Source organism: Podarcis erhardii (genome assembly GCF_964252035.2).
Source record: "Podarcis erhardii genome assembly, chromosome: 13".
In the NCBI taxonomy this organism is placed as follows: domain Eukaryota; kingdom Metazoa; phylum Chordata; class Lepidosauria; order Squamata; family Lacertidae; genus Podarcis; species Podarcis erhardii.
In genome coordinates this window covers 49,260,462-49,273,153 of record NC_138502.1, presented here as the reverse complement: position 1 = coordinate 49,273,153, position 12,692 = coordinate 49,260,462, and the positions used below count along the sequence as shown (strand labels likewise).

Below are 12,692 nucleotides of genomic sequence, written 5' to 3'. Positions count from 1 at the left end.
CCTTTTTCCCTTCCAAAATTTGATTGCAAACTTCTTTCAATGGTTGTATTAACCAATCCTTCAGTGCTTTATAGTATCTCGCAGTTAGTCCATCTGGTCCTGGTGATTTTCCCAGCTGCATATCCTGAATGGCGCTCTCTATTTCTTGATCTGTAATTTTCTCATTTAAACTCCTTCTATTATTTTCAGAGATTTTTGGTAAGCCGTATTTTCCAATAAATTCTTCTATCTCCTGTTCGTTTTTTGGCCCTTGTTTGTATAATTTCTTGAAGAAACTTTGAAAACAATTACTTATCTCATTTGGTTTATTAATAGACTTCCCATCTACTTCGAGTGATGTCACTGTATTCAATTTTTGCCTCTTTTTCAATTGCCAAGACAGTAGCTTCCCACATTTATCTGCGGACTCAAAAGTCTTTTGTCTCATTTGTTTAATTTTCCATTCTATTTCCTGATTCATCAATTCCATATATTGTGTTTGATAGAATTTTATTTCTCTTAATATCTCTTGAGATTTAGGCTTAGATCTCAATTTCTTCTCCCCTTCTTTTATTAGATTCCAAATTTTCTCTTTCTTCTCATTCTGTTTTTTCCTCTTTATTGAATTCTGTTGTATTAGGAAGCCACGCATCACGGCTTTACTTGCATCCCAAATAACTCTTTTTTCAGTGTCTGATCTCAGGTTAATCTCGAAGTAGTCTTTAAGTGTCTTTTGAGCCTTTTTACAAATTTCTTCATCTCCAAAGAGAGTGTCATTCATTCTCCATCTAAAGGTTCCAGCTGTTGTCAGTTTCATTTCCATCTTGACAGCATTGTGGTCAGAACAGGTCTTTGGGCAGATTTCTATTTTTTTAACTTTTGATGCCAGATTACTAGAAGTCCATATTTGATCAATTCTAGTCCATGTCATTTTTGCTTCAGAGAAGAAGGTCCCCTCCCTTTCCAGAGGGTTCCTAGTTCTCCAAATGTCAATCAGGTCCATAGTGTCAGTCAGTTCAAAGAATGTCTTTGGTAGTCTTCCATCATTAGATATTATTTGTCTTTGGGCCTTGTCCATGTTTGTGGAGACAACTCCATTCATATCACCCATCATTATAATTTTAAAGTCCAAAAAGTCCATTAAAGTCTCATGCAACTTCTTGAAGAATTCAGCCTTCCCCTCATTTGGTGCATATACTCCAACAATCAGAATCTTTTCTCCATGAATTTGAATTTCCACTGCCAGGTATCTTCCTTGGTCATCCTTAAAGATCAGTTTTGGTTCAAATTTTTCCTTGACATAGTCTTACTTGTAATATTTCAAATAGTCCTCCTTACAAAACTTCTTGCAATCCTACTAGTGTAATCTGCTCATTACTATTACTTTTCAAATAGTTCATATATTTACTCCAGGAGATGCTTCTTTCCAGAGGCAATGCACTGTTTCCTTTTTATATCTGTTTCTTTTCCTGTGTCCTCTTTCGCTGTTTCTCTTCTTTCCTATTCTCCACCCACAGGCAAACACCTTTCGAGCCCCTCCTGGGACAATCCATGTCTTCCCAACAGTTATGGGCAGGTGATGGGGCTGGCAGTGGACCCCCCCTAAGGTGCCCGCCATCTGTAGATCGCTGGTGGTGCTGGCCCATGACGCTGCCTTTGATTGTACCAAAGTCTCATGAAACCACAGGAGCTGCCTCAAATACAGTGGTGCATCGCAAGACGAAAAGAATCCGTTCTGCGAGTCTCTTCGTCTAGCGGTCTTTTCGTCTTGCAAAGCAAGCCCATTAGCGGCTTAGCGGCTTAGCGCTATTAGCGCTATTGGCGGCTTTTAGCGGCTTTTAGCGGCTTATCGGCTTAGCGGATAAGCAGATAAGCGGCTTAGAAAAAAGGGGGGGAGGGAAAAAACCCCGCAGGAACTCGCAAGACATTTTCGTCTTGCAAAGCAAGCCCATAGGAAATTCATTTTGCGAATCACCTCCAAAACGGAAAACCCTTTTGTCTAGCGGGTTTTCCGTCTTGCGAGGCATTCGTCTTGCGGGGCACCACTGTAACAACAAAGCATCTGAGCTCCATTGCCTTCAACGAAACTCAAAACACGCCTAATTTTCCTTGAATTAGCCTGATATATGTATGGCAGTCTGACTCCCAGCTAATAAAAACACTATGATTCAGCTGGAAGCTTTCCTCAACCCATTTACTGCAACTGAAATGTTTGGACCCTGCATATTTGGCCATTTTTCTGGGTCAATTAATTGAGTACGACACATTTAACGGGGAAGTTTTACATTTGCCACGTGTCTACCTGCTGTTTCAAACCGCTTTGTGGAATTCTCTCTTTACGTTTCTGGCCCAGAGCTGCAAGTTCTAACAAAAGGATGAGAACAGAGGGTCAAAATGGAAAGCACCCAATGAAATTTCAAGCATAGGCTACAACCTCTGGTTCTATAATGCCTTGTACTTCTGTTTGATGGAGGCAAAGAAGCTGTTAAATAGTACCCTGTCAAGAGGACTCTGCATAGTCTAGAAAGACAGCTTTCCTACATACAGAGAGAACATTCTGGTGTGGATCCTTAACATCATAGTTTCGAGAGGATAGGAACTGCACACACCCACAAATATTCAAAGGCAAGTTCTTTTAAAAAAGAAAAGAAAAGAAATGTTTTCCCACCTTGCTCTATTTTTCTGGCATCCAATGGATGCAGAAACCTTCTTTCATCACCCAGTCTAAGTAATCTTAACATTTATAATTTGACACCACCACCAAAATGATTTAAAATTATGCTTTGCACTGTTTCATGTTGTACTCAATCTGACAGGGAGCTGAATCACCAATTCTGCCTTGGAACGGCTCCAAAGCGAGTTGCATTCCCATGTGCTAGCAGGTACCTCTGCTCAATTTAAAACTGCTGGCATTTAAAACCACTGCTTTTCATGGAATCATAGAGCTGTAGATTTGGAAGGGATCCCGAGGGTCATCTAGTCCAACCGCCTCCAATGCTTTCTCTCCCTTGTTCTGCATGTTGTTTGTTTGTTTGTTAAACAGATTCAGTACAAGGAGATAAAATAGCCTCAGGCTCACTCCGATTTGCTCTTCCCCTCGCCTTGCATCTGAACATGAAAGCACAGCACTTCCAGCAAATTCTCCAGGCATCTTTTCCTTCCCTTTAAATTAAATCCCAAATTAGTTGCAGGTTTTGGTAAGCATCTAATGCTCTCTACCTGTTCTTCCTTTCAAGCTTTAAGTGGGTTGTTTGAAGTACAGTGGAACCTCGGGTTGCAGACGTAATCCGTGACGGAGGCACGTCCGCAACCCGCTGCGTTCGCAAGCTGAAGTGCTGTGCCTGCGCAGGCGCAATTTGGTGCATCTGCGCTTGCGCAAGCGACAAAACCCGGAAGTAACCCATTCCAGTACTTCCGGGTTTGCACTGTCCGCAGCCCAAAAACACGTAACCTGAAGCAAAGGTAACATGAGGTATGACTGTATATCTAACACAAAACAACTAAATATATATATATAATACAGTGGTGCCCCGCAAGACGAACGCCTCGCAAGACGGAAAACCCGCTAGACGAAAGGGTTTTCCGTTTTGGAGGCGCTTCGCAAAACGAATTTCCCTATGGGCTTGCTTCGCAAGACGAAATGTCTTGCGAGTTCCTGCAGGTTTTTCTCCCTTCCTCCCCCCCTTTTCCTAAGCCGCTAAGCCGCTTATCAGCTGATCCGCTAGAAGCCGCTAAACCGCTAATAGCGCTAATCCGCTAAGCTGTCAATGGGCTTGCTTCCCAAGACGAAAAAACCGCTATACTAAGAGCCTCACGGAACGGATTAATTTCGTCTTGCGAGGCACCACTGTATTCCTTTTTAAAAAGCTTTTCTTGAGCTTCTTGGAGGCTTTCAAATTGCATTCATAAACAACACATTATAGATGTAAATCACTCGCTAATAAAGGTTTTATGGGGTTCCCTTAATTTTATAGTCCAGAAACAATAATATCTGAATTTCACAGAAAGTGTTCTGTTTCCTTTTTAAAAAATGGTAATAAAGTTTCTAATCAACAGCAAAAGATTACTTCACCTAATCTGAAATAATTACCACTTGCCCAGTGAATTACCATTATTTATAGGATATGTGCAAAGCTGGCTTCAGCTCTGAGGCAGGGTGTGGCTGGCCTGTGCCCAACTTACTGGGCAATGGGGCGTGAGTTATAACTCATTCAGCAGTGCATGAGACAAAAAGCTCATCTTTGTTTGAAACTCTGTCTTGCCTTGTGATGCCCAAAATCTTCCAGGCGCAGCGCATGTGGAAGACCCCAAAGGGGTCATTTAACTGGCCCACGAGCTGCCCCCCAACTGAGTCACCTGCTTTGCAAGTCCCCGCATGCTGCGCTAAACCTGTGCAGTGCAGGGACTCGTTTCTGTGGAGCCAGAAATCGCGTCTATGCAGACGCAGTAACCGGAAATTGCAGGCGCACGGACAATCCAGCCCATGGAGGGAACTGGCCCAGGCAATGTAAACCTTGCCGACCCCTGTGTTAAGGCACTGATCCTGGCAGCTGTAAGTTGCCCATGGCTCACTTCCATAAAGAAGCGTGCTCTACCTGGGCTCCACAGTTTAAAATAAAAGGCTAGCTCATTTAATCACCCCAAGTGGTTCGCTACCACCCCTTCTGGCCCAAAGGCAGCACAGGGGCAGAATGATACGGAACTGGAGCAAGAGACCACTGAAGGCTTTCGTTTCTTGTCGATATGTGAATGGACAGGAAACAAATGTCGGGACTTGGGCGGTCACATAGTCTGAATTACGAGAGAAATTGGTAATTCTGGTTCTGAACAGAGGTAAAGAGGTATTCCTGGCTGGCAGAATATACAGTGGTACCTCAGGTTAAGTACTTAATTCGTTCTGGAGGTCTGTTCTTAAGCTGAAACTGTTCTTAACCTGAAGCACCACTTTAGCTAATGGGGCCTCCTGCTGCCGCCGCGCTGCCACTGCATGATTTCTGTTCTCATCCTGAAGCAAAGTTCTCAACCCGAGGTACTATTTCTGGGATAGCGGAGTCTGTAACCTGAAGTGCATGTAACCTGAAGCGTATGTAACCCGAGGTACCACTGTACTGTCATTTCTTCCTTCAGACTAGCTTCAGTTTAATATATACGTTGCTCATGGTATCAGACTTTCCCTAAAAGCAAAAGCACAGATATTCCACGATAACCCATGTCGCTCTTCAGTCAGCTAGTATGCGTGGGTGAGTGGAAGAATCCGTTTCACCATCATAAAGCCTTTGGAAAGAGCTCCCGACAGGAGCCATGTCAAGAATTCTGCTACATTTTATATGTGCAAAATTTCCTGTGTTTGTGTTACAGTTGACAACCAGAAATGTGGAAAGCCGCCCACGGCCAAAAAGTATGTTGTGGAGTCCCACACTAACCTTGCAACTATGGGTGTTACAAATATCTGATAAGAATGTTGTATAATTGCTATTCAAATAAGCATCCTGTTGGACCAGCCAACGGGTCTTTTATTATATCTGTGAGAGAGGAGAGAGCGGCTGCTGGCTAGTGTTGTAAAGTACATGCAGTTTACAACAATTATTTGAGTGTGCATTGCACTGCTTTGAGAGACGTCCGGGTTTTGGGCTTTTGGTTTGAGTGAGGAGCACAACGCACAATTAAGCAAAATGCTTAAAACACACACACACACACACACACACACACACACACACACACACACGTTACATTCAGCAATGATTTGAGTCCACATCATTATCATTACCAAATTTTGTAATGTCAGTTCAAGGAAATCAGAAATATCCTAGACGTAAAGGGACAAGTTTAACACATTCCTAGTCTTATCCCACCTATAAACTGGCCGAAATCCATGTCCGCTCTGCAAATGGCCTCTGGTGCCCCATGGCTCCTGAATGAGCACGCCTAACACTTTGGCAGGAAAAAAATAATTATATATTGTATGAGGATGTGCCAAGATCCATAGAACCAAAGTAAATTATCTCTCTCTACTGTGAAATTCAAAACAAATAGTTCACAATGATAATGTCAAAAGCTTCTCTTTTTTCCAACAGCACCACTATCACCTGCTAGGATGAGGATGTGTCCAGACAGAATCCACTTACAGTTCAGGCTACAAAAACTTGAATACTAACAGTATTCTATTTAACTTCCATTACTCTGAACACTGATCCAAAAATTCTGCTGGCCTTTCTGAAATCTGCCATGCTCTCAAAATGCTACCAACAAATCAGCATTTATGCATTTTCACTACAACCACACACTCCATGGTGTTTCAGTCACCTGTGTCCTTGCAACATTGATTTTTTCTTTTAGCAGCAAACCATTGTCATTCTTGAAACCCAGATATATATACCCACTTATATTATTTCTACCACATGAAATCCCCCAAACTGATGGCCGCATAGAAATCATAGAATCATAGTTGCAAGGAACTCAAGGCATGCCTGCACATCAAAATCCAGGTAGCATAGAATTAGTACCCTTGAACGATGCTTAGAAAGTTTATAGGAGTTTTAATTTGTTTCAGTTGTTCTATTGTGGTTTTAACCTTCTGTATGTTTTAAATCACGGTTGTAATTTTTTTAGTGATAATGTTATTGGTTTATCTTTTCTATAAACTACCTTGAGGCTTTTTCCTACAATCAAGCGGTATATAAATTTTATGAAATAAATAAAACACCGTATTTTTCGCTCTATAAGACGCACCAGACCACAAGACGCACCTAGTTTTTGGAGGAGGAAAACAAGAAAAAAAATATTCTGAATCTCAGAAGCCAGAACAGCAAGAGGGATCGCTGCGCAGTGAAAGCAGCAATTCCTCTTGCTGTTCTGGCTTCTGGGATAGCTGCGCAGCCTGCATTCGCTCCATAAGATGCGCACAAATTTTCCCTTACTTTTTAGGAGGGGAAAGGTGAGTCTTATAGAGCAGTGTTTCCCAACCTTTGGTCTCCAGCTGTTTTCAGACTACAATTCCCATCATCCCTGACCATTGATCTTGCTAGCTAGGGATCATGGGAGTTGTAGTCCAAAAACAGCTGGAGATCCAAGGTTGGGAAACACTGTTATAGAGCAAAAAATACGGTAATGAACTGTTGTACAATTGTATATCATTGGCCAATGGGCTTTACAATGAATACAGTCATACCTCAGGTTACAGACACTTCAAGTTGCGCATTTTTGGGTTGCGGGTGCGGCGAAACCCAGAAGTACCAGAATGGGTTACTTCCGGGTTTCGGCACTCGCGCATGCGCAGAAGCACTAAATCGCCCTTTGCACATGCGCAGAAGCACCAAATCGCAACTCAGGCATGTGCAGACACCGCGCTGCAGGTTGTGAATGTGCCTGCTGCATGGATCACGTTCGCAACCCGAGCATCCACTGTACATTGTTTCATTTCCATTCTACAAAGTGCTTTGCAGCCTTGCTTTCACAACAGACAATGGAAGAAAATTCCCATTTCAAAGAAAGGGATACTTCACAAAGTGTCCTATGGAGTTGTAAAGTCTCACAAATTTTTGCTACCTGAGATTTTCCAGACAATCTGAATATTGCTCATTACATAATGAAGAAAGGCAGAGCTCTGGGTGCAACTGAGAGGTGAGCAGGACAGACCGGACAAACTATTAGCTTCCTTCTACAGTCGTACCTTGGTTTTCGAACGCCTTCTGAATCAAACGTTTTGGGTTCCGAATGTCGCAAACCCAGAAGTGACTGTTCCGGTTTGCGAACTATTTTTGGAAGCCAAGCATACGATGGGGCTTCTGCAGCTTTTGATTGGCTGCAGAAGCTTCTGCTGCCAATCAAAAGCCACGCTTTGGTTTTCGAATGTTTTGGAAGTCGAACGGACTTCCAGAACTGATTCCATCCAACTTCCAAGGTATGACTGTAGATGCTTCCTGACTTACCAACCAGAGGCAACTTTCAGGTGTTACCCCCCCTACCGCTCTTCACTGAAACTTTGGCTGGCAGACCATCAGCCTCCATCCAGGTCCACACCAACAGATAGAATCAAATGGATGCTACCTGCTAGCAGCAAGAAAGGCTTTATCTCCAGATTCCTGTGGGTTTTGGAGTCAAGACTGCGACTGCACCCACCAATTTATGCTTAGGGCTATATAGTCTCTCCCCCAATTGTGAATGCATTTCACCATGTTGACATAAACGTGTTAGTCGAAAAAAGACTCTGTGCTACAACACACAGACAATAAGTCTGGGAAGAAATATAGATCAGCTGCTTTTGCACATAATAATCCCAGATTCAGTCCCCAACATTTGCAGTTTCAAGGACATCAGGCGGGAGGAGCACTGGGAAAGGCCTCTGCAAGTAGCAGCAAACATGACTTTTCTAGATTATGAAATAATCAGCGTACAGGGGGGAGGTTCAAAAAGTATCTACATGGTGCCTAGAGAATAACTTGCACCTAAATATTACCAAGACAAAGGAGATGGTGTTGGACTTTCGGAGGAAGAGAGGGGAACTAGCCCCGTTGTATATCAGGGGGGTTATGTGGAGAGAACCTCTTCCTTTAAATTCCTGGGAGTTTACCTTAGTGAAGACCTTACTTGGAAAAACAATATAACTCAGGTGGTTAGGAAGGCCCAACAGAGACTCCATTTCCTCAGGGTCTTGCGAAAGAACAATGTTAAACAACAACTGATGACCTCCTTCTACTGGTCCACAATAGAAAGTGTCCTCTCATATTGTATCACAGTGTGGTATGTTGGCTTGACAGCCACAGACAGAAAGCACGCGATATCATGGTCTGTCCCTTGAGTCCACTAGATGACATCACAAGGGATTGTTGCCTTAGGAGAGCGAGAAAAATCCTCAGGGACGATTCACACCCCGGCCAGCACCTCTTTAATTTTCTACCCTTCGGGCAGGAGATATAGAAGTATAATCAGGCTAAAAAACAGTTTCTATCCATGGGCTGTTAGGCTGCTGAACGGAAAATAATATAGTGCAACTGACTTTCGGGGTTGGTGTGTTGTACAACAAGCACGCAGAGTGCAATGAGATTGAGTGTTTGTGTGGGAGGGAGGGAGTCTCGGTTAATTTCACTGTACACAGGTTGTACATTGACAATAAAGGTATTATTATTATATGACAGCATGTAAGATAGCTTCATATGCTCCTACATTCTGAAATTTATCCAAAGGGCAGCTGAGAAAGTGACTTTTCAGTGGATGTCCAGTCAGGAATTTGAACACAGGCCTCCCAGGAAAATCCAGTCCTAATAAACACCACCGCCTCTCTTGGTTGCTATCACCTGCTACAAGTAATGTCCCGTTTAAAAAGACACCCAGTGCCGCAATGCACATTGCTCCAAAACACAGGCGTTCACTTGTGCTGAGCTGGCAGGACTAGATACGCATGAGCTGCCTTCTACACACTGGTTTCATTTGGCTTCCCTTTTGACAGCAATAGTCTATTCTATTTCCAGTCACTGACACAGCAGTAATGACAGTTTGCCTGGCCAAGAGCTGCACAATTTAAAGCAATAAATATTATCTGCCTCTTAAAATACAGTAGCTTGCTGCCAGCCTACAATTCCACAGCTCACCATCTCAAACCAGCAGGCCTAATGAGGCAGATACAAATAACTGCAGTTTGATGAGCCATGCAAAAAAATTTGTTACAAATATTCTTGAACATCCACAAATAGCAAAAGTGTGCTCCTCTGGCGAAAACAACGACAACACCCAATATTCACCCTGCTTCCAAATTTATGAGCTAGTAACTGAGCAGACCTGAAACATGGTCAAAGAGCACAGAATTATTAAAGCAAGTGGATATAATAAAATAATCAAAATATAGATTAGCTCTGGGCTAGATGGCTCTTGATTTGACTCAGAAAGGCACACAGAATTCAAAGCTCACTTTCTGTGGCATGAAGGGCAAGTACAGTCATCGCCAAGTCCCAATCCGAGCTCTGATGTTATCACTGGACTCAAAACTGCTCCTTAGAATTACAAGAACTAAAATTTATCTTGCATGCATTCATTAAATAGATAAGAATTATTCTACTGCTGTGCATTTTTTTTTATTTATTTTTATTTTGTAGCTACATGGACCCTTTGGAGGGCAGACAACATGTTTTCAGGAAGCAACAGAATGACAGAAGGTGAAGTTGTGCATCTGCTACAGGTTCTTGCTTTTGGAATGCTTCCCACACATTCACCACATCAAAATACTTGGAAACTCACTTACCAATGCAGGCATGGACTCTGACTGAAAGCTGCGTCCTCAAAATGACACTGTGCTTCTTGCCCCTGCTGTGGGGGTTAAAAATAGGGGGGGGGGATGATGAACTAATTAAAGCAAATCTCAGTGAATCATCTAATATACTGTATACACTCTCAGCAATGGCAGTTATTCAATTTTTTTTATAAAAGCATGCATGAAACTGCAAGGACTCTATTACCACACTAAACAAGAATATGTTATATCTATATAAATAAAGATAGAGGTAAAGGTTAAGGTAAAGGGACCCCTGACCATTAGGTCCAGTGGTGGCTGACTCTGGGGTTGCAGCGCTCATCTTGCCTTAGTGGCCGAGGGAGCCGGCGTACAGCTTCCGGGTCATGTGGCCAGCATGACTAAGCTGCTTCTGGCGAACCACAGCAGCGGAATGCCATTTACCTTCCCACTGGAGTGGTACCTATTTATCTACTTGCACTTTGACATGCTTTCAAACTGCTAGGATTGGCAGGAGCAGGGACCGAGCAACAGGAGCTCACCCCGTCGCGGGGCTTCAAACCGCCGACCTTCTGATCGGCAAGCCCTAGGCTCTGTGGTTTAACTCACAGCATCAGCCGCGTCCCTTCCAAAAGATAGAGGTAGACACACACAATTTTAATTGTTCAACCGATTTGCACCAGAAAAAACAGTCCATTTGGCTTATTTATTCTTTGCCAGAAAGGACGGACAGAAACGTTTACATATTCATCAAATACATGAAAAAACAAACACAGCTAGGAATGATGAGCTCCCTGGGCTCAGTTTGTACTTGGGTTCATCAAGCGGGCAAGTTCCCTACAAGCCAGAAAACTGCTTAAAGCCCTTCAAACGCTTAATGGTGTTGCGGGGCGGCACATTTGGGTCCAATTCCCTCTCAAGTCCCCTTGCCTAGCAAGCAGGTTAATGGGGCTGCTCTGGCAGAGGGAGGCAGCAGCGCCTGTCAGATGTTTTCAAGCATCCTGCAGAAATTACATTGCCCAGGGCTCCAGGGTCACTGCTGTAACCGTATTCAAGGTGCCAGGGAAGAGGCAAAGTCAGACCTGCTGTTGTTGCTAAAGTTGCAGTCTGCACCCTCTAAACAGTGGGCGAACAAGTGGGGGGTAAAAGGGTGCAGCTCTCCTCTGGCTCAAGCGAGAACTCCGAAGGCTGAAACAGTGCAAGTCGCCAAAGTTCACATTCCAAGCCAAGCACTCACAAATCCTGGCAACATCTCTAAATAGGACAGTTAAACAACACACCTTAAGGCTTGCCCTTGTTTCCTGTTTTCCTGTTGCGGCTGTCACTAATCCTGCACTTTTGGGTCTCCAGAGGGAGGCTTCCAAGCTTGTTCAGGTGGTGAATGCGCTTCAGAACAACAACAACACACACCCCGACCTTCTATGCTTCATGTGGTAAGGTTGGTACGGTAGAGTGGGCAAGCCCAGGGCACGCGGGGACAATTAGGAGTGGGGAGATCATGCATGGCCTAGACTAGCACTCTCTCCATGTGCTATTTCCACACATTTAGGGAAAACGTCTGAATGGGGCTGGAGAGAAGTCCTACTCAGGCTTGATACAACTTTATCACAACAATACAAACACAACACGTAGGCTAATAGTGAGTAGAAAATATATAACAGAATAATGATATCATTCAAATTATAGGAGTAAGCCAATCAAAGTTCTTATACAGTGGTACCTCGGGTTAAGTACTTAATTCGTTATGGAGGTCCGTTCTTAACCTGAAAATGTTCTTAACCTGAAGAACCACTTTAGCTAATGGGGCCTCCCGCTGCTGCAGTGCCGCCGCCGTGCGATTTCTGTTCTCATCCTGAAGCAAAGTTCTTAACCCGAGGTACTATTTCTGAGTTAGTGGAGTCTGTAACCTGAAGCGTATGTAACCTGAAGCGTATGTAACCCGAGGTACCACTGTATACAATATAACAGAGTGGTAGCAAGGACTGTCAAGCCTTGTGTTCAAAACAAATGTCTAAGGACAGTCTCACAATAGTCTTTCAAAAGTATCAACAGAAGACGTCTTGAAAGTTTCAAAAGTAAAGTCTCTCAATAGTTGAAATGTCTTCCATTGAAACTTTTGAAAAAAAAACTATTGAGAGACTTTACTCTTGAAACTTTAGAGATGTCTTCTGTTGATACTTTTGAAAGACTATTGTGAGGCTGTCCTTAGACATCTGTTTTGAACACAAGGCTTGACGGTCCTCGCTACCACTCTGTTATATTGTACATATGAACTTTGATTGGCTTACTCCTATAATTTGAATGATATCATTATTCTATTATATATTTTCTACTCACTGTTAGCCTACGTGTTGTGTTTGTATTGTTGTGATTAGTTCTTATTGCAACGCAGGGGTTTGTTTTTTATACAGCTTATGCATACAATCCACTGTGAACTGCATGCTCTTGTGTAATTCATAGTCCTTTCAACTGTCCTATAAATAAGGCAGGC

General features: G+C 43.1%; 1 protein-coding gene across 12 annotated transcripts in view; it reads right to left on the bottom strand.

Annotated features, from left to right (window-relative positions):
- The window catches only part of FHOD3 (formin homology 2 domain containing 3), a 366,192-nt gene that overhangs the window by 298,592 nt on the left and 54,908 nt on the right, over positions 1-12,692 (bottom strand). For all 12 annotated transcript variants that reach the window (XM_081836232.1, XM_081836231.1, XM_081836221.1 and 9 more), the window contains exon 3: positions 10,214-10,278. In XM_081836232.1, coding sequence (XP_081692358.1) covers positions 10,214-10,278 — 65 coding nt within the window. The remainder of the gene's footprint in view (positions 1-10,213; positions 10,279-12,692) is intronic.